The sequence below is a fragment of the Tiliqua scincoides genome, chromosome 5, assembly GCF_035046505.1.
Source record: "Tiliqua scincoides isolate rTilSci1 chromosome 5, rTilSci1.hap2, whole genome shotgun sequence".
In the NCBI taxonomy this organism is placed as follows: domain Eukaryota; kingdom Metazoa; phylum Chordata; class Lepidosauria; order Squamata; family Scincidae; genus Tiliqua; species Tiliqua scincoides.
In genome coordinates, this window is record NC_089825.1 from 8,859,155 (window position 1) to 8,882,012 (window position 22,858).

The 22,858-nt window shown below is 41.9% G+C and overlaps 1 protein-coding gene across 2 annotated transcripts in view; it reads left to right on the forward strand.

Moving 5' to 3' along the window:
- RBM33 (RNA binding motif protein 33) overlaps window positions 1-4,103 on the forward strand; it is a 99,471-nt gene extending 95,368 nt beyond the window's left edge. For both annotated transcript variants that reach the window (XM_066627629.1, XM_066627630.1), the window contains exon 19: window positions 1,079-4,103. In XM_066627629.1, coding sequence (XP_066483726.1) covers window positions 1,079-1,127 — 49 coding nt within the window. In that variant the 3' untranslated portion in view covers window positions 1,128-4,103. The remainder of the gene's footprint in view (window positions 1-1,078) is intronic.
- The last annotated feature ends 18,755 nt before the right edge of the window (window positions 4,104-22,858 follow it).

Genomic DNA, 22,858 nt, shown 5'->3' on the forward strand with positions numbered 1-22,858 from the left:
AGAAGTGAAAAAGGTGCTTTAAGAACATAAAGGGAGCCTTCCTGAATCAGGCCAAGGGCCTATCTCGTCTAGTTTCCTATATCTCCCAATGGCCCACCAGCTGTGTCTGGGAGCACACGAGACAACAAGGTACTTGCATCTTGTTGCCACTCCCTGAATGCATCTGGCATTCAGAGGAATGTTTTACTGACCTCCTTTGAAGCTGCAAGTACAAGGATACACATACTGTATTTGCGTGTTTGTGGACCCAGATCTTGGTGAAGTCCTGTGATTAGGACTAGAAGAAAGCAGGCTGTGGGGCGGAGACAGAGTAAGGTGAATGTTCAGTGGCTAAATCTGAACCACGTCTTCGAGAGGATAGCTGTGCCTTTGTGCCTGTCTGGTTTGAAACGATATTTGTTTTTTCTTTTGAGAATTATAAATATACAACCTCAGAATTAATGCCTGTTAACCACCATTGCCTCAATCATTTTGTCACATGAACAAAAATGTGACAGTGTTAATTGCAATAACAGTGAAATGGAAGTTTGATTAAACCAGCAAAGACTCATCTCCTGTTAATTCTCAGTTATTTTTCTTTTCAGCTATAAATGTTATAATACGAGTAGTTATTATGGACTGGATACTTATCCACTGTACTCTTTGTTGAATTAGTCACTTCTCCTTATAAGATTTGAGCATAAGAATTCTCTTTGTGATTACTATGAGTGTATATGTCTGTCTAGTATATATGTTTTTCGTAATTATTTATAATGCTGGGGGGTATATTTGTGGTTAATCTGGGCATTCAAAAACATTGTAAGCAATCTAGATTAAGACTATGGTGAGGACAAAGTCCCCACCCCACTGGAGTCTTGATCTGCTTGCCTGCTCTTTCTGCATTCACAAAAAAAGATATGGATCATACAATCTATACAAGAGTCATACAATCTATGATCCTCTAGATTTGCCTTTAGAGTTGTGGTAGAAATATGCAACAAGGAAGTGCCCTTAGCATGCACAGTCAGTATATAAGGTTTTTTTGGTGCAATTTATACGACACCTGTACCTTGACAGTGTGTGTTCATCCTTTTTACAGACATATGATCGATTTGTCCCACATCAACGTGGCACTGATAGTGGAGTGACCTACTGAACGCAGTGGGTCCTTGTTCTCCGGGTAGCATGCTATGGAGGAAGTCACAAGGCAGGGTCTCCCTGTGATTTCCAGTGCTAGCTTTGCAGTTTTCCTTTGAAGCTTCAGACTACTCTGAGACACTGCAGACCGCAACTGCATTTGCTGTACAGGAAGCTGAATTTACATGGATCAAGAAATGGAGAGGTTTTGGCCTTGTGATTCTTTTACTGTGTAACTTCATGGAACTACGGATCCCATGCCCTTGTGTACAAAGGGTACAAACTCATGTTGTTTTTCAAGAGACATACTGTGAAATTGCAGTGACTCAGATTGAAAGAACACTAACTTTGAAACTTTTTTATGTTCTTCATAGCAAAGAATATTTGATAATGGTTGCTCTTATCTTCAGTGTGGGGTATTGAAATCAATATATTGCATCTGTACATACCTTTTGTAGCCAAGCAGATAGGTGCATATAATATGTAGAATAAAACATGGGCTACCTAATTTGTTGGTGTTTTACCACAGGGCTTGGAAGCCAATTCTTGAAAGTTCCTATACCTGATGGGATGAGTTAATTCCACCCTTGCAACATGGTCTAACATACCCTCTCAACCATCTTTCCTCTCCATCACTGCCTTATAGGAATAACCTTGCCATGTCCCCCTCTTGGCATAGAAAGTATCTTTCTTTTCACCCTCCTGGACTCTCCTAGAGACATGCCTATTAGCATTTACTTAAATTGCTTTCAAGGGCAATTGTAGGATGCAAGCACATGGTGAGAGCTATAAATGTTCAGGTTCATTATAACTCAAACGGTAGTAAACAAAAAACAAGGTCTGTTCTTGATGGTCTGTGATTGTGAACTGTACCACTGGTGTTGATTTTGCTTTCTGTAATCTGTGACTTTGATTAGCAACTATCCTTGGGATTTACTCTATTTAATGATTTGCTGTGAAACTACAATAATGGCAGAGGCTATTGACTGGTGTTTGTGTGTTGCCCCACCAAGGTGAAATTATGTGGACTTCTGAAAATTATATCCAGATTTAAGGTGTTACAGTAAGTAGAACCTGCTATAATATCCTGCTAGTTTTTCCAAATGAAAACTTCCTTTGTTACCAAGAATTGCTTTGTGTTTCCAGCCAGGATGGGCTGGGGAGAGCTTCCTTAATTGTTTTTAGAAATACATTTTAGTGTTAATGTATAAGTTGAATGAAGCACCCCTTGAAATTGTGGATAATTCGGTAAAACTGATAATAACCAGCCATTAGAAAGTGAACGTAAGTATTATTTTTAATGGTGGCTAAAATTAAAATGACAGAGCAGAGAAAAGATGAACCATTGAAAAACGTTTCTCCTTATGAAATTGCACAAGAGGTTCATCTTTGCTGGTTGAGTAGAATTTAAGAAAAAATTGAGTAGTTTTTTTAAAAAAACTACATCCCCAGTGGAGAGCAATCAGTTAGAATGAAGTTAAGCTATATTGTTTAGTGCCTTTTCCTTAAAGCCAATTTGCTTTATTTTTCCAGTAGAAATATTGCAGGAGTAGTTTAATTGGTGTGTTGTAGATAGTTTCAGATACTCTACCGAAGTACAGCTATTTTAAAGGTGTTTTTAATGAATAGCTTGTAAGCACCATCTTTGAAGAATTAACCCCTGAAGCATGCGGTGAAGGTGAATGTTTGTCTTTCTCAATATGGTCCATTCATTTATGTTTCTAAAGTTGAATCTTGGTTTATGGGGAACATTAGCTTTTTTCAGTTTGTTCAGGATTGTTTTGTAAGTTTATGGGTATTGGGCTAAGGATAAGAAGAATATACATGACAGTGGATGGCGCCCATCTCCAAATGAGCTTTGGGCTCTTCTGCAGAAGTTAAGCTTTCAGTTAGGATTGTGTTTTCCAAACTAGTTTTTTTTCATCCCACTGCATAGCAGCGAGTAATAATTGCTTCTCCGTAATAACTAGGTTGGGCAAAACCTACATCTGGAAAATAGATGGGTCAAGGTGATCATTGAACTGCTTGGCATGTGGATCGCTTTAATGCTTTGGATTCAGCAGTCGGCAGTTTTAAAAGATCTACCAAAAGAGGGGATCTACCTAAACCACAAGTCCACAATTTCAGATCTGGGAAAACCTTTTTTCTTACTTTAGTGGGACTTTTTCTTAGGTAGATAACCTTTAAGTGGCTATGGAAACCATGAGACTTTTAAAAAAATTATTCAAAGGTTTTAGAGCTCTATCATTGGGTAATACGCTATGATACAGCACTTAAAAAATTGTGTTGAGTGCATTTGTATAGTTTGACATGTGTTTGGCAGACTCCTCCAGCTATGAAGGATATTATGTGTCATGTAAGTGCGTGTAATTGTGCATGTATGCACACACTGGTAGCTTGTATGCTCACTATTGCAGTGTAAGAACTTCCTTGTTTGGTTATGGGAAAAGGATGAACCCCCAAAGTGCTTGCTCTTCTTTCCTTCCATAACTGGCAGCAGGAATCTGATGACCCTGGGTGGCAGGCACCCAGCCACTAGTTTGAGTAATCAATATTGTAAGAGCACTAAGTTGGTTAAGATACAATAACTTAGAACTGGATTTCTAAGGCAGGATCAGTGCATGGCTCTTAACAGTTGGAAGCACCTTCTGCAAAGGCAAAAATAGGAGGTCCTGCCCTTTTCTACAACACTTCACAACCCATCACTACTTAATTTTCGTAGAAGATCTGTGGCAACCATTATCTTGTTCTTTCTGTATCATGCATTTAAAACGAAATGCTAAATGCAAGAATTGCATTTAATGTATTATGTAAATATGGAACTTTAAATGATGCTATTCACATGCTTATAATTCAGCTGCATCAAAGCTCTTTGGGTAGGGAGGACTTGGGCTGTGTTGTCTTATCAAAGTTGAATGGAAATGGTTCCGTACATGTTCTTTTTCTGTGTAACTCTTACATTTTTTATAAAGATGCTAGCAAGTCAATACATGTATCCCAATCCGTGTATTATTTGTTCATAAAGTTTCAGAAACTTTTGGTATGGATATTGTAGCCAATAGGTGGAGCTATATTTTCTCTTTTTTAGAGTGAGCTTCATTTAATTTTGCATCATTCTCTAGTTCACTTTTTCATGTTTCCTCTTCTGGAAAAAGTATGGCCAGGTTATGTGTGATATTAATCATGACTTTATAGTTGAAGGTTAAATGGGTAATAGAGTTACCATTGTCTTGATAGGATTGGGTTTTTTCAGTTTCATATTGGGGGCTTTTTGTAGCTTGGACCAAGATTTTGATAATTTAATTTCATGAGATAAGTAGATCAGTTGGATGATAGTGTTTCCATCAAGACTGTGAAGTAGGGGGTGACTTTCTTTATACACATGGGTCAGTGTGGTCCCTGGGAGTTTGTGGCACTCTTCCCTTTAGTAGTGTTAACTCTACCTTATCAAAAGGATTTGTTGAAATATTTAACAAAAAAAAGTACTCAAGTAAATATCTAAATGCAGGTTATGCCCCACCCATACTTGTCTGATACCACTAAAGGAACAGCAGTAGAAAGATGGAACAGCTAAATTGCCTGGGAGGTGCATGTGGCTGCAATCCTCAGCCCCCTATTGCAATGGATTTATTAGAACAATTCAGTGTAGTTGCATTGACCCCCTTCCCCTTCAAAATAATTGGCCTCTGGATTGCAGCTTAGTGAATGCCACAAAATATGGGACAGAACCAGATTGCTAGAAATTTTGAGTGAGTTGTGTGGTCATATTTATGGAGGAATTGTCAGCATAAGGTGACATTTCACCTTCATTCTTCCATGGTTGTTGCTTGTTCTTCTAAATGTGATGCATGTCCTTAAATCAAGATGCCCATATGTTTTTCAGTGACTGGCTGTTTTATGGTTCTATCTGTATTTCCCTACCAAGGAGGCATGTATACCAACAGCACCAACCACAGAGGAGTAAAAGAAAAATGTCATCGTGTGGTGATACTTTCCCCTGCGAGAATTAACAGTATAAACTTTAGTTTCTCTATCCGTTAGTTTTGCCATATGTTGCCCATGGCTTTGGTCTGCTGCATAATGAAACTTGAAACATAGTTTCACAGGATGATTTTGTTTGTAAGTTTTAGGTGACATCTGAAAGTTGGATTAAGAATTATCTATAGGATCCATTTAAGATACTCGTTCAGTAGCAAATATTTTAGTATGTTTATATTTAATAAATCAGTACCCTGCCTTTCTGACTTGCTGTTATATCCTTGAGCTGGTCAGCTTTCTACTTGTTGGCATTTCCTAAGAACCTTTTCCATAGACTCCCTGTTATTAGGGAAAGTAACAGCATATGTTCCTGGATCTTTAACTTTTTTGGGGTAGGCTCTAGATGTCCTGTTTTATCTTAGTTCTGTTGATAGTATATTATGCTTTCCATTGGGCTTTTGTTACTTGTGCTTTAGTCAAAACCTTTATACTTTAGTGCTCTCAATATTTACTATTTTGGATTTCTTTTTCTTGTTCACTGACTTCTGAACTTTCACTATCTTCTGAACTTTGTTTTGCAGCAGCAATTTCGAACAAAGCTAAGGCTTGGAGAACTCTTAAGTGGCACCAGAGGGGTGCGATTTTAAAGGAGCATAAGTCATAAGACACTTCTAGACTCAACTTGTTGGAATTTGACAGTCGAATGTTGTGTTAGCATCACTATTAAATATCAATATGAATTTTGTAATTCATAATGAATTAATACAGTACTATAAATAGTATTGCGAAAGTATTTAATCCTAAGGATTTTGCGTAAGGTTTTTTTGTAACCTATTTAACTTTTTTATCACACTTTTAACTAATCAACATAAGCCTGGAGAGGCCTTATGTACAGACCACTGATTCATATTGGATCTCATGTATACCATCTTCTGGTAAAATATGGTTTGGAAGGATCATTTTTTAATTCCTTTGTGACATTCAAAGAATATATTCCCAGTTTCCCTTCTCATCTTTGGTAGGAATGTCTTCACACTACATTTAGAGTTTTGGTGAGAAAGGTCAGTTTCTTTTAAACACATTACTGTTCTCTAGTGAGTTGGATCTTGCAAAAAAGAGGGCAATGTTAACATTTGCTAGTTTTTCAGCAGGTCTTTGCTAAAAGTGGTTAGTGCATACTGAGGAACGGAAGTTAATTCTTAAATGAGATATCCAGTTATTTTGTTCTCCTTTTTTATGACCCATTACAGAAATGTTATCTGCGATTTGGGAAAAAATCGCTAACTTTTAACGTATTTATATGATTGTGCTTATGAACATGAGGGGGTGTTTTTTCTTTGTGCAATAATTTTTCTCCTACTTTCCTATAACTAGGAATAAATGCTACTTAATTTTAAATAATCAAATAATTTTCTTCACAGGTTTGAGAGATGGCGTATGATTCCCACCTCCAGCCCCCAGAATTTGACTGGGAAATAAACCTTTTTCTTTTTGCAGGTGCAACAGATGCACTAAACTCACTTCTTCACAGCAGAGTTTCTGGCTTGTGCATCATATGCAATTCTTAGCACTGTTTTAACTGCTTTTTTCTTTCTGCCTATTTTTGCTTTTTAGTGTCCCCATAGCACTTCTCCGTGTACAAGACTGCATTACAGTTCTTAACTCATCAACCCCCACTGAAAGAACTGTGAGAGACCCAAGACCATCCAGATAGCTCCACAGTGATTTGAATCTGGCTCCCTTATGTCTAAAGCTTTCACTGTCCACTACACTAGATAGGTCCATTCTCATAGGCAATTTACCTACATCATCTTTACTACCATCAGGCTCCACAGCTCTCCTTCCTTTCTTAGGAGACAAGCTGAAGCCAAACAAGAAACTTCCCTTCAGCCATTTTGTGCCTAGAAAAATTATTTTGGGGCACAGTCCTGCTTGGTTTCGGTGTACTTGGAAAGCAGAATGCATAGTAGTTGTCCGGGAAGCCAGCATAGCCTTCTCATTCTCTTACATGCGATCTCTGCTATGCTATGTCGTGACCAGAGCATTTGCCTCGCATTGAAAACTCAGTCATTTTCTCCTCTTTACAGTCAGATCTGTTTCTACCAGGCACAGCTGTTAATGCTGGGAACTTGAGCAGTGCTCAGATTATGGGGAGGAAAGATTGGGGAGCTTAATGAAATCCAAAAGACCAATTCTCACTGCCTCCCAATTTCAGCCAAATCATGTCTCCGTAGTCTTCTTAAAACAACTCAGGGGCTAACACAGGGACATCTGGGCCTTCTGTGCCCCCCCCCAGCTTAAATACTAGAAACCTAGGGGGAACTGTAGCTATTTGAATATGAGGCATGGAAGGATCATGCAAATGCTCTGACTAGATTTGTGTACAAGGAAAGCAAATCTTTCCTTGTACAGCTTGTGTACAAGGAAAGCAAATCTTTCCTTGCAGCTATAGGTTATGCTGGCCTCAACTGAGCCACTCTACCACCTGCTCTCAATATATAGACCAATACAGGACTTGGTCTTTAACCAAATTAAGCCCTTCCATCAAAGAAGTTTTAATCTCGTTGTCTTTCCATTTGCATCTGTCAGTGCAAACTTCTGACAAGGAAATAAAGCTCTTTTGAGTCCTGTTGACCTCAGAACCCATGGTCAGCAACCTAGTTGCCCAACCACAGGATCCCTCCACCCAGTGCCTCATTGGTCCTTGCTGATCCACCATTTTGGAATCCTTGGCCTATTTCCCCAATAAGGCTCTTCATACCTATATTATAGAAGAGAGGTGCTCCTGCTTCCCTTGAAGGAGGTTTCAAGTAGCTGCTGCTAAAGTGGAACCGATACCTTTTCTTTGCAGGTTTTCTTTTTCCTCCTTTAGGAATGATGCGTATCCTAGGTAACGAGAGCATTTAACCTTTGTTTATGCAGATTAATCATCTTTACAGGAAGATGCCATTTCCATGCCTGTATTTGAAGAATATGGCTTTGCTAACCACGTTTTTCCTTCTCTTACTTTTTGCAGGCTTTCATAGTACTCATTGATGATAATACAGTCTGTAATGCTTGTCATGTAACAATAGCATAAAATTGTTGAGTTATGTACTACTATTATTGAATGTGATCCTTCCTAACCTGTAACCTCGTGAAATACTGTATATATTTGAGTACCATCAGCAGTGCCTTTTGAAACTTGTACTTCTCTCATCTGGATTGTGAAGTTTGTGTGTCTTTGTGTGTGTGTGTGTGTGTGTCTGTGTGAGTGTGCGTGTTAGGATAATTTCAAAAGATGGTTGTGTCAGTATCATTACTCCACTTGGGGGGCACATCCTTCCTCCTGCTTTCTTCTGCATCTGCTACCCAAGTTAAATTACATTTAAGATTTGTAGACTTGTGCCTTTCAGTGCTAAATTATTTCTGCTTACCTTAAAAAATTCATCTGGATTTCGTTGACATAATACAAATGTAAGAATGAGTTCATATAAATTATCAGTGTACAAACTGCTTTGTTTTTAAATCTTGTGGTTCCAGATTTCAAATGATGCGGTTCAATTTTATCTACTGTAACTATGTAAATAAAAACTTTTTAAATAGTGCATTGTCTTCTGTATTTTATCTAGCACATTTTCAATCAAAATATTGATAAGGTAAATGGGCTCTTAATTGAACATTTTGAGCAAAGCGTTTTCATGTTCTAACTTTGAGGTTCCATCCCATTGCACCTTGCCTATTGGTTAAAGACTCCTTTTTCTAGCAGTCCATGAAATTCTTAAGAACCTACTCTCTATTTTAAAAAAGAGTTCATAAGACAATGGGTTTGTTAAAATGTATTACTTCACTTTTTAATGGAAAAAAATATATTCGGTTAAGGGCTTTTGTATTCTTCCTGGTCACTTTCTCATCCATAGGCCAGTTCTATTCTCTTCCCTCTGTTACTGGAGTTTCACTTCAGGAGATTATCCTTCCCAGCCTCTAGTGCAGTGGTTTCCAAACTCTAGGTCGCAACCCAATTTTTGGTGGGTCTCGGAAACTGACAAGCTGATAGCTGACAAGGAAAAATGTATAGAGCCCTATGGAAACTGAAAGGAAGAGTATATGCTCATATGTCTTGGTCCGCTTTGAAGAGCAGGCTGAGAGGAACCAGAATGGAATGATCCTGATCTGATGAACGTAGGTCCCCAAAAGTTCTCCAGTTAAAATCCCCCTCTAAGCTGACAAGGAATTGAGCCCTATGGAAAGTGAAGCTGAGTCGCACGTGTGTATTTACTTGTGAATAGGCAATTATGCCTCTGCTCTTTTTGAAGTCCAGGCAGAGGGGAATGCCTGTCTATGTCTGGCCACCAGAATGGTCCCAATCTAATGAACATGGATCTCAACAAATGCCAAATGGTGCCCCCTCTACCACCATTGTCAAAAGGATAAAAACAGAGGCTCAAGTGGCTGGTAAACATCTTTTTTTTTCAAAATTTTGTAAAACTAGGTGGGTCCTAATAGATTACTCTTAAAAAGTGGGTCCTTGTGCTAAAAACTTTGGGAACCATTGCACTAGTATCTATGTCAAAAACTTTGCTATAGGACGGGTGCAATTTAATCGTGGATATATTCAGGATGCGCTGAATATGCGCTTTCCACATGCGCTGCCTCCGACGCATCCTCGGCATCACCTGGCAGGACAAAGTTCCAAACAACACAGTCCTGGAACGTGCTGGAATCCCTAGCATGTATTCACTGCTGAAACAGAGACGCCTGCATTGGCTTGGTCATGTCGTGAGAATGGATGATGGCCGGATCCCAAAGGATCTCCTCTATGGAGAACTCGTGCAAGGAAAGCGCCCTACAGGTAGACCACAGCTGCGATACAAGGACATCTGCAAGAGGGATCTGAAGGCCTTAGGGATGGACCTCAACAAGTGGGAAACCCTGGCCTCTGAGCGGCCCGCTTGGAGGCAGGCTGTGCAGCATGGCCTTTCCCAGTTTGAAGAGACACTTTGCCAACAGTCTGAGGCTAAGAGGCAAAGAAGGAAGGCCCATAGCCAGGGAGACAGACCAGGGACAGACTGCACTTGCTCCCGGTGTGGAAGGGATTGTCACTCCCGGATTGGCCTTTTCAGCCACACTAGACGCTGTGCCAGAACCACCTTTCAGAGCGCGATACCATAGTCTTTCGAGACTGAAGGTTGCCAATACAATATTCAGGAGTGGACTTTGAAGTTCTGCTGCAAACCCCCTGAAATGGCTTCACTGCTTCCCTTCATACTGTGTGTAATTCACCACCTGAAGTTTATATTCCCAGTGTTGCTGCCTTCTACACTCTTAATCAGTCTCATAAGTCTGTTTGGAGTTAAGGAAATTACTTTAGACCAGGGGTGTCCAAACTTTTTGGCAGGAGGGCCACATCTCTCTGACACTGTGTGGGGGCCGGGGAAAAAAGAATTAATTGACATTTCAAATCTGAATGAATTTACATATATTAATATATTAGAGATAGAACTTATATGAATGAATGAAGGTCTTGCAATAGCTGAAGGCCTACAAAAGGCCTTGCACAAAGCAAGGTCAGGCTTTCTTTGCTGCTGCTGCATCACAGATGCGAAACAGCAAGCAGTGGAGGGAGCCCTTGTCCCACAGCTCACGCAAGAGGTCGAACAGTTGGCAGTCACACTGAGAGCAGTTGTGTCAGGTCAGCATTCTCTGAAGGGCCAGAGGCTCACTGGGGGCTCCATGAAAGCTGGATTGGGAGCCCTCAAGGGCCACAAGTGGCCCCAGGGCTGGGGTGTGGGCACCCCCGGTATATAGCATGATGGTATTATTCCTAACAACCATGATTTTTGTTATTTTAGTCACTAGGGTGGTACACGGGGTGAACCACCTCCCACACCCTGCTAGCTACACCACTGGCTTGGATACAGTTTCGAAAGAAAAAGTTTTGCTTAACAGATCGTAGGTTACATACATCTCATTAGGATGAGAGGCTCTACTAGGGAAGGGGAAACTCTAAAGCTGTTTCCCTTGTGTACTCAGCACATAACCATGAGCACAGGAGCTCCAGCAGCCACATCCAGTCTGGGAATAAAAGAGAACATGTGCTTGGAAGGGAGGAAGAAACTAGAATGGATACCACACACCTACCTGTCCCCAAAGAGGACAGCTAGAGGGTCTTGGATGACTAGCCAGTAGTCTGCTGTCCAGAGCCCTGCAGGCAATGTTGCAACTGACAACAATTTCAACTGCATAGTTTGCCAAAGTCAGTGGCATCACTAGGGGGTACAGGCTGCACTGGGAGACATGTACGGAGAGGGGGGATAGTACCACTACTGGCCAAAATTTTTAAAATCTTGGTATTTTCGAATAGTACAAGGGTAACAAAGAAGGGGATGACACAGTAGCCACAAGTTCTGCCTATCTAGGGGAACATGAGTCAGAGAGACGGTACCTCAAACCTCCCCATCAGAGAAAGGATTGGCAGCAGCTATAAAACAGACTACAAAATACAAAGACTGGCTGACAGTCTTGGTAATTGGGTTCATTCTTCTAGTGTGTTTCAATTTTGTGAAATCTGTATGGCAGTGTTTCTAAAATGGTGGGTCACTAGGACCCACTAGGTGGGTCGCAAGCCAATTTCAGGTGGGTCCCCATTCATTTCAATATTTTATTTTTACTACATTAGACTTGATGCTGCCATAGTATGTGACTGCATTTGGGGAAATGTTACAGGCCTATACTTTTAACAAGCTACTATGTATATTCTTTTAAAATGATGCTCAGTGGGACTTACTCCTGGGTAAGTGTGGGTAGGATTGCAGCCGAGGATTGTTAAACATTTTCCTGCTTGACGATGTCACTTCTGGTCATGACATCACGTCCGCCAGGTCCTGACAGTTTCTCATCCTAAACAGTGGGTCCCAATGCTAAATGTGTGAGAACCACGGCTGTAAGGGAATTTAAAAGTCTTATGGAGCAGTTCAATACACTTCAATGCATGAAACTTTCCCTGCACTCTTGCAAAGCTCTGAATGCTATGTGGTGCCTGGCCTGTACAATGGTTGGCAACCTTCAGTCTCGAAAGACTATGGTATAAGCCTACAGCACGCAGTACGCCCAGGCGGTCTCCCATCCAGGTACTAACCAGACCTGACCCTGCTTAGCTTCCAAGATCAGACAAGATCAGGGCTATAGACAGAAGGGCTATCTGGGCTGTACATCTCTTTGAAATAAAAGACCCCCCTTCACACACACCTCTTCTCAGTTGTCATTCAGTGTAGTGGTGTGTATGTGTGACTGTGTTTGCTAATACTGCAGCTGTGCCACATGGGGGCACTGCCTCAATTTCAACTTCACCACGTGAGAAGGCAGAGAATGTCAATGAATGGAGATTTTGGGGGGGCCTCAGATGCTCATGTGACCACTTTCTACCACGTACAAAACCGAAGCACATAATTGTGTAGATTTGCTCTGTTCCTTCGTTTGAGGTACTTCATTTTGTCAGTCTTTCATAGCGCCTCTTCTCAGATAACACCCTTTTCGGTAAAGTTGGCAACAGAGCGCATGTTTAGGAAACGAGATATGATGTCATGGTTTTTGTCTTGGGCCTTGCCCATATGTCCCATTTAATCAGCGACATCTTGAATGGGGGACTCATTTCCTCTTGTGAGGAAGGAGGTGGCAACATCACATCTCATCAGCCAAACCCTCAATCACTCTGCTTCGAACAGCGGGTGGTCAGGAACCCTAATTTTCATTGAAGATTAGTTTTTAGTGTCCTTCATCTCTTCTCTGCTTCTGGTCCTTCCCTCCCCCCTCCTGCTCCCTTCCTTGTGCATTTATGATTTTTTTTTCCTTCGGATTTATGAGGAAAATGGTCCTGAGCACCTGAAAATTAGAACAGCTAAAAGGCCATCACGCTTGTAAATGAGGCTGAATGATTATAGACTGCCAGCTGTTTAAGGTGCGCTGATTGAACCTAATTGCCAAGAAATAATTACCTCCTCTCGAAGAAGCAAGATGGGCTCTTGTGCTGAATGTGACTGATGAAGGGGCTTCAGTCGGGGAGAGGCCTGGAGGGCACTCAGGCCAAGAGCACTTGGGTGGAAAGATTATGCCTTCCCCTCCAGTGGCTGAAGCCGGCAAAGATCAGCTCCTTGGTATATAAAATATGTGCAGCAACATCTCGCATTGTCAAGACATGTCACTCCATCTTTCCTGGGATTTTCAAAGACAATTAGTTTAACAGCTCCTCTTCCCCCCCTCCCAACCTCAATTGGTGGTAGGGCTCCTGCCAAAAATCCCCCTTTGTGCTGATTAGAATGGGGTGGATTCTCTGTCTCAGGAAGTGAATATTTGCATAATTTGTGGCAGCAAATTTTGTGTGTGCTCAAACAGCCAATTCTTTAATCTGCAAAGGCCAATGGTTCATCCCTCCTCTGCCCCAGCTGCTTTTAGGAAGTCTAGGACCAAATGTCAGGTACAGGAAAGATCGAGACCACTCTCCTTCATTATTATATCAACAAGCATCATTCCCTCTGGCTTCTCAGATGTACTTTCCATGCTCGACCAACCAGAAGCCCATGAGATCTTGCCTACCCACCAGAAGCTTACCTGGTGAGAGGAAGGGTCTGCATGGATCCATTCTTGCTTTTGAACATGAATGGCAGATGTCATCACTCCAAGGAGCACCAACTATATGCCACTCCAGCACGGTCTAGTGGTTGGATTAGGACTGGCAAGATTTGGGTCCATATCCCCACTCGGTCATAAAAGTCTTGCTCACAAGGTGCTGAGTTGTGAAAAGAGAATTATGTCACCTTATGCTCCTTGTATGTAAATCTATTTTATTATCCCATATGGCATACAAACCACAACTCCTCATGGTTAACGTGAGCTCAGTTTGAAGAAGGGCAGGAAGGAGTTACACCCTTAATGAACTACACTCTGTTTCTGCTCAACTTTGCATATGTGCAAGAGGGACCAAATCTGTAGGCTGGGCAAAAATGAGTCAAGTAAATAAAGCTGCTGTATGAATCAATTCATAGGGAATCTGCCCCCAATTGCCTGAGCCACAGGTATGGGAGGGGCTGTTGCTCAGAACCCATATTTTGCATACAGACAGGCCAATGTCCCACCTCTGACATTGTCAGGTGGGGCTGGGATAGGCCCCTATTGGAAACCCTGGCAAACTGCTACCAGTCAGGATATGTGGTACCCAGTTGGACCAACAATGTGACTCAAGATCACACAGCTTCCTATACTCAGTAGCTTCCCTGAGAAGCCAAACCAGTAGGATCTCTCAGTAGGAGAGAGTAGAGGTGTATGAAATAATAGTGTCTTTTACTTTGCAGTCATTTTTTCTTTAGTATTTTAAAGAAAAGTTAACTCTCTTGTTCCAGACAAGCTTTCACATGTGTTGATATACCGGTCAGCAAAGAATTCTGTATTCCCTAAAATATTATTTATTACTACATTAATGAGCCAGCCTCTGGATGCCAAACTGGACTAAATATATTTGCAGCTGAGTCCATATATTCCTTTCTGTGCTTTTCTATATGTAGTGATTCAGTAAGTAAGTGACCAGGGCGAAATTCAAGTGGAAAACATATAATAGCAACACAGAGATACAGGTGGAAGTTGAGCCCCACGGAATATATCACACTCTCCTTAATGTGTGTGTTAGAAACACACAGAGGCAAACTGTCAGGAAGCCATGCTGGGGCAACAGCTACCTTTTAAGCTTGGAAGCATACCTGGCTTTGCATCTGTGTTAACACATGAAATGGCACATGTTCTAAAAGAGATGTTCCAGAAATGGGCCAGGAGATGGCGCTCCACATATGTAATGACTGCAGACCATCTTTCCTTTGCTGCCTTCCCTTGAATACAACATTGCAACAGCTGATCTGATGCAGTTAATTGACTTTAAATGACTGGTAAAATTAGGACATCTGCAAGGGGATTTCCACACTCAGATCTGATTTCTTCAGTTTTGAACAGAGAATGTAAACACTTGTATAGTGTATACATGTTAAAGGCAAATGAAAGATTACAGCCAAGCCTTTCTGTTAATGTTCTTGCTACAAAAATGTTTCCAATGCAATAGAAAAATCTCACCACTTTGGTCTTTTACTATCATTAATGGTCTGTGGTTTAATGCTACATTTTTATTACTGTGTATAAGCAAATTTCCTTCACAATAATTCTATTTACTCATAAAAATCAACAGTTACTTCATTATATTATTTGATCAATAGTTTGAAAATCTATTTTTGAATAAGGTAACATCAACAACAAAAATTGAAAAAATGGGCTTTGTGTCTAATGGTTGGCAACCTTCAGTCTGGAAAGACTATGGTAGAAGCCTACAGCACCCGGTATTCCCAGGCAGTCTCCCATCCAAGTACTAACCAGGCGTGACCCTGCTTAGCTTCCGAGATCAGACAAGATCCAGCATGTGCAGGGTAACAGTTGCTGCCAGAAGTTATTGCAAAGATAGTCAGGGGGCAGCTTTGCATATGCTGAGACACAAACAGGCAAAGCTTCCCCCTCCTCAGAAATGGATGGGGAGCCCTGCTAGCTCAGGAGCTCTCTGTGCAACAAAGCACACGTGGGGCTCTCTCTTTTGAACTAGCAGTAGCGCAGTGTGGTAAGTACAGCAGGCTCTGCAACTCGCCGGCTGCAATCCTTACCACACTATCCTGAGAGTAAGCCCCATTGAACAAAATAGGACTTACTTCCGAGTAGACCTGGTTAGGCTTGTGCCCTCCTTGTAATTGGGTTTTTCCCAGTCGCGGCTGGAGCCATTCACAGCAGACTGAGGGCCTGCGCTTTGCCATTACTGCCCCAACTGGGAGGAGCCACTTACACTGGAACTTGCAGCCCCTACAGTACTTACCCGGCTCCCCCCCCCCACTACGCTACTGCGAATGAGACACTGCTCATCTTCTGAAACAATTAAATGGTCCCAGAGCCCATGATGCAGTTCAGTTGAAGAAGCTAAATAGGTCAAGATGTCCTGAAGGAAGATTGCTTGAAATGACACCTCGGCCATTCTGAGTTTATTGGAAGAACATGAGAGAGAGGGAGGGAGGGAGGGAGACAAAAATGATTCCCTGTCCTACAAAGTTATCAAAAGGACGACATCAGCAGTGAACTGACTGTTTTTCAGGCATTCCCGGAATGTTATGCTGATCTTCTGAGCAAATTTGGCACACTTATATTCCACCTTACTTCTATCGTGGTACTTAAGGCAGCATTCAAAGGTTCTCAGGGAGTTCCTCATCCAGGGCCAGCCAATTCATGAAGCCAACTGAGGGCCCGATCCTATCCGAATTTCCAGTGCCGGTGAAGCCATGCCAATGGGGCAAGCACTGCATCTTGTGGTGGGGCAGCAGTCACAGAGGTCTCCTTAAGGTATGGGAACATTTGTTCCCTTACCTTGAGGCTGCATTGCTGGAAAATTAGATAGGATTGGGCCCTGAGGTGGCTACCTCCAGCCGCAAACCACCTCCACCACCTCAGCTGTTTGTTGGTTCGTCTACCTCCTTCTCCTCAGAGCGCTCTTCAGATATTGATCGAGGAAAACTTATCAGTGATTTTTCTGGTCTCTCCTCCAGACAGGTCCCATGCTGTGCCTGCTTAGCTTCTGGTAGTTTTCAAGCAGCTCTTCCTCCAGACCACAACTACTGTTCCTCCTCCTCCTCCTCTCACAGAAAAAGGAAGGGGGAGATGGAACAGAAGAGAATGTGTGGAGGACAGAAGAATGGCAAGCTAGAGCATCAGAGCTACTTTCTTTTCCAAGCCAAGCAGAGGAACCAGCAGAGGCTGGCACATCACCAGGTGGTGGGCAGCATTTGAAATGTTGACTAGGGCACTAAGAGGTCTTGAGCCAGTCATTCCCCTATCCAGGCACTGAACAGGCACAGATCTACATCTATTGCATTCAGCAATGTTGGTTGTATCATATGCCTTTATACTGTGTTCTGGAACCTCAACATACTGGTAAATGCTGGTGAAATGTTTCTGCAGAACTCCTTAATGTTTTGCAGGACCCACTTTCTACTGCTGAGTGCAACAAACTTCATAAAGAACACTGCAGATGAGAAGCATCTCTAGATGATACAACATTCCCCAGTAGTTCTTCTGAGGATTGGGAATGACTCTTGGTGTCATTCAAAGTAAAAGTAAATGAATTTTGCTCAGGTTACTAGGACAGGCTGTTTCCATTTGTGCATGCCCTGGGACCAGTCTTCAAACTTTTTATGGCCCAAGCCCACCATAGTTAAATGTTACAGTCTGTATTGTCCTTATTCATCATGCTTCTCCCACTGCCCTGCAATCTCTCATACAGTGTGGCTCTGCACTGCAAGGAATCTTCTAGGATCTAGGATCCTTTGCACAAAAGTGCACAGAACAGCTGTAGGTCATTTTCTCATTCCACACCAGCTTCTTTAGATCCAGTCAGGTCCTCTTTCCTGCAGATGCAAGCCAATGGCAAGTCTCTATTACTCCGGCATCTAAATGTGATGTAAAGTTAGTCATGGCTAAATTGAGTCCCCAGTTTAGCCATTTTACCATCAAAAATGAGTGCAAAACTTACTGCACGCCCTTGATTTGGCTTGGTGAGCAGTGTTATTCAGCAATGATGTGTTCCTGCAAGGATGACCAGGAGCCACTAGAGGTCACTTTTATTCCACTTTAAAAGAAGGGGACCCTTGAAGTGTTGAACAGGCTAAGAATACACCAGTCATAGATGCTGGAAAGCATGATATATAAAGAATGTTGTGAATGCAGAAATGAATCAAATAGACACGACTCAGAGTTCATCGGTTGCACTTGCAATGCAGTTGACAACAGAATGAAGGAAGCCTCTCACATGTGTACAGATTTTTGTAAGCATTGTGAGCTTAAATTTAAAACCAGTGGGAATTTGTGGCACATCAAACGATCCTGAAATAAAAATCCAGCTTTATCACTGGATTAAAGGCATCTTAAAGTGAACTAATTGCAAGGGTGTTAATCAATCCATCATTTATTATTTCATTATGCTTAAAATGGTGGATCCCTTCTTATTTACTTAGGGGACATATCCTGCCAGAGCAACTCTCCCTATTCACCTGCAGAGCACTGTCTCTCCTAGTGGCTGTGTGATGGTGCTTCTTTTTAGATTGTGAGCCCATTTGGGACAGGAAACCATTTCTTTATCTATGCTATTTAAATTGTGTTGCGAACATCTTTTTCGTTGAAAGGCAGCATATAAATATTTGTAAAAATAGTAGCATGGGTAAAAAGACAAAATTTGAAGCAGGGAATGCACTCTGTTGCAGGTGTGTGTGGTGGGTGGGGAGGCAGGTGAGGCAGAGCATTCCCTCCAGAGTCCTTCAAAAAGCTTCGCACCTCACATCGTGGTGGTGCTTTTTGAAGGACTTCGGTGGGGAGGCTCTGCCTCACCTACCTCCCCACCCACCTACTGCACATCCTGCTACCTTGCTTTTTGTCAGTTGATGTTCATCCTAGCAGGCTTCATCTTACAAAAGGCAAGGGGGGGCGGGTGGAAGCCTCTTGTAAGATGCTGCCATCTGCCATGTTCATAAATACCTGTACTCTTATGATTAGTTGGCAACCTTCAGTCTCGAAAGACTTTGGTATAAGCCTACAGCACCCAGTATTCCCAGGCGGTCTCCCATCCAAGTACTAACCAGGCCTGACCCTGCTTAGCTTCTGAGATCAGATGAGATCGTAAAAACTCTGCTGCCTAACTAATTCAGGGCATCTTTTTAGTCCATTCCAAGCTTTTAAATCAATTAGACTAACTGATGAATCAATTATGTCCTTTCACCCTGTAAGAACCAGATGATAGGTTGAGCACTTTTTATTTTCTGAGTGTCTGGATCAGGGGAAACAAGTGGGGAGGCAGTGGGGCAGTTCATCCAGGCAAACAGTTTGGAGTGCAGGCTGAAGATAAAGTGGGGGAAACCCATTCACAGCTCCCCAAGTTCCCTGAAGGAAGGGTGGGGTACAACTGTGATTCTAAAAAAATATAAAGATGTTTTTACTCTCTCCAAGAGCTGGGACACATGAGCTGGGATGGAGATAGCCTGAGAGTAACCAGGTGCATGAGCTGCTCGCTGAAGATCCAAGGCTCTTGTGCACATTGCGAGTGCCAGCCTAGGCTCCTGGCCAACTGGCCTGAGAAGGGGGGGGGGGAGAGACTGGCAAAATCCCTGGGGCCCAGGCCATGGCAAAACAACCTATAAAGCACAAAAAATTATTACAAAATAAATCTGGGTACATCAATCTCAGTCGATCCACGGCTGCATTTCCATTACAAAGCTTTAATCCACTTCTGTTACCCCAATGGATTCTGGAGATGGTAGTTCATTAACATTTCTACCCATATATGCAACAGGGACCAAATATGCATACCTGTGAACCAGGCAACAATGAGTTGAGGGTAGCTCTAACAGCTGTCAGATTCCTTAACAAACTACAGTCCCTCCAGAATGCATTGGGGGAATAGAAAGGCAACAGAAAGTGGATTAAAGCTGCTGTGGAAATGCAGCCCAGGTCTTCTCCATAAGCACCAAAATGTATTTGCACAATTCAAACACCTTGTACCTTCAGATCAGAACTGCTAGGTCCCAGCAGGAGGTCACCAAGTTCAGTTCACATAATTTCTAGGCTCCAATAGTAAGCTGCACCCCTTCTTTTAGTGTGAGTCCAGAACGCATGGCATTGAATGAAGTCTACATGTGTTTTTGCTTTGTTTGAAGGTGAAATTAGCAGCATGGAGTACAAATATAAGTCTGGAGTACAGAAGAGAAAAGAAAAAAGGGAAGGGGGAAGAGAGTAATTTTTTTTTTAAGGCTAGGCAAGTTTATTTCACCTGGGCTTTGTTTCAAAATTATCACATAGTAATGAGGGAGATAGTGAAAGCCAGTCCTTGAGTGCCTGTCTGTTATTAGAAGAAGCAAAAGCAAATGAGGACTTTACTGAGATAGAAGAACAGGAAAACAGTAGCACTACTCAAAGTAAGGAACTGATCCCATTCGGATACGTGTTTTCCTTTCATTTCAGTCTTGCTCATGCTGAGTTAAAATTTTCAATTAAAATTTTGTTTAAAAACTGTAGTAACATCTAGTTTGTAGGAAAATTTAGGAAGGGAGGGGGCCAATCAGGCATCTTGCTCCAGGCCCAATGCTAACTCTTAGCAGTCCTGCTGGCCACTGACTGTATTCAGCAGGACCAAACTTGTGAATCAGTTACTGTATCTAAGTCTTCAGAAACTTGCCTTTGATCACTTGTTTGAACATCACCCAGCCATTATTAATTACAGGTGGGACCTTGGTGTCCCTGGGGGACCCATTCTGGGGGCCCCCACCCTGTGGATACTGAAAACAATGTTTTCCATTGTTTTCGGACCCTAAAACCTCCAAAGGCAGCTGGAACTTTGCTCTGGTAGCATCTTGAAGGCTTTCTGAAACCCATAGATGCTGTGCATGACTTCTGTGGATCCAGATGGCCTCCTAGAGGCAAAGAAATGCTACTTCCACTTTTCAGAGGGAAACCAGGTTTTTACGCCTTTAGAAGGCTTTCAGAGGGCCAGATTTCAAAAGGCTTTCAGAAAGCCCTCCAGAGGCAACCAGAGCGCAACTCCAATCGCCTTCAGAAGGTTCAGGTTGAGCCAGATCCGTGGATAGAAAATCCACTGCGAAGTAGGCTCGTAATGTATTGCTCATTCAGTTGTCAGATATTTGTTCAAAAAGGTGAACATGACATACAACTTTTCAATAAAGCAATCACACTGAAAACAACCCACACTAGAGCAACTGTATAAACTCATTGCATGAGTAGAGAGTGGCCTTTCAGTATTATTCAGTATTATTATTTGATTTTTATTTTTCTCATGTTTATATCGCCCTTGCATCAAGGGTAGTAAACATCCTTCCTTCCTTTCTTTTGTCTTCACAAAAGTGCTTCATTTATTCAGAGGGAAAGATGGGAAATAAATAGTTAAATAAGTGACTACATATGCTTTCCATTGTCACCATCAATGCCAACCTAAAGGATGGGAGGACAGGCCCAGCACACTCATCTCCTATTGTCACCAAGGTCCTTTGACAAATTGACTTCCTTTGCACTTCCATAGATTATTTCATGTGCAAATATCATGCAGTCCACCCAGTGTTTAATCTGTGTGTGAGGAGAGGGGAGGAGAAGGGTCCTATAGACACACCTAGAATTCCTTGCATTTTTGAAGCTAGTCAGGAGGCCTTCTCCCTTTCAGGCGGCTTCAGGAGATCTGTTCTGTACACATCAGGGCAGACATAAGAGGAGAGCAGCACTTTGAATTCTGTCCTAAACATCATAAGGAGAACTGGAGTGGGGGCACTGCTAACCGGCTAGTGGTGAAGAATGCTGATTTGTAACCATCACATCAGGAAGTCCTTGAGTTAATCACACACCAGGGAATGAGGATGGCAGTTTTCTACATTAATTTCATTTTCACCTTCACATTAGGTACAAGTTAGTTAACAAACCGTGCGCACACTTGACAAGAGCCCCACGTATAACATACACCACAGATGCTACTGTGATGTAGCTAAGAAGCTGAGCTGTGAACGAGCAAGTCACTGGTTCAGATCTTACCTCTCACACTAAGTGGCCTCAGGTAGGCCTCTCCTCTCTCTCTCTCTGCTCAGCCCCAGCCCAGCTCTGTTTGCAATATGGGGATAATAATATTCACCAATAGTACAGGGTACTCACTTACTTAGTGAAAGCTACTAAGTTAGCATATGTGAAGCACTTAGAACATTAAACATATTGATGTGACCAGCATTCCTGTCTACCTGAGGTGCCCAGGGCTGAAGATAATAACTATTCAAGGATATCTGTAACCATTCTTGTGAACTGGTAGGGCAGGACAGATACTTATGTAGCCTAAGTGTTTTGTCCGTCTGTGCTTATTGTACATTTTCAAGCAATGTTGCTTGTGCACCAGCAGTGTGGTGTAATAGTTAGGGCCCAATCCTATCCAACTTTCCAGCACCAATACAACCATGCCAATGGGGCATGTGCTTTATCTTGTAGTGGAGGGGGGGAGGCAGTAATGGAGGTCTAAAAGGGGACATTTGTTCCATTACCTTGAAGCTGCATTATGGTTGCATTTGTGCTGGAAAGTTGGATAGGATTGGGCCTTTAAAGTGCTGACCTAAGCAACCTGAGGTCAAATCCCTACTAAACATTTCAACAAATAAATATCTTGTGGTTTACTCTATCTCACAAGGCTGTTGTGAAAATCAAGATAGAAACCTTCTTTCAAATTGTAAAAATCCCTACGGGGATTTAAAAAATTGCCTGCCTATGTAAACCGCCTTGAATAAAGTCTAAGGAGAAATCTGAGAACCAAGAAAGGCAGTATAGAAATACCTGTACTACTACTACTACTACTACTACTACTACTACTACTACTACTACTATTATTATTATTATTATTATTATTATTATTATTATTATTATTATTATTATTATTTTACTGCACTTGCTCCCAGTGTGGAAGGGATTGTCACTCCCGGATTGGCCTGTTCAGCCACACTAGACGCTGTTCCAGAACCACCATTCAGAGCGCGATACCATAGTCTTTCGAGACTGAAGGTTGCCAACACATATTATTATTATTATTATTATTATTATTATTATTATTATTATTATTATTATTATTATTATTATAACTGCTGTACATCCTGGTCACCTTGGACAGCATCAAATAGGGGAGACCTGGGTTCAA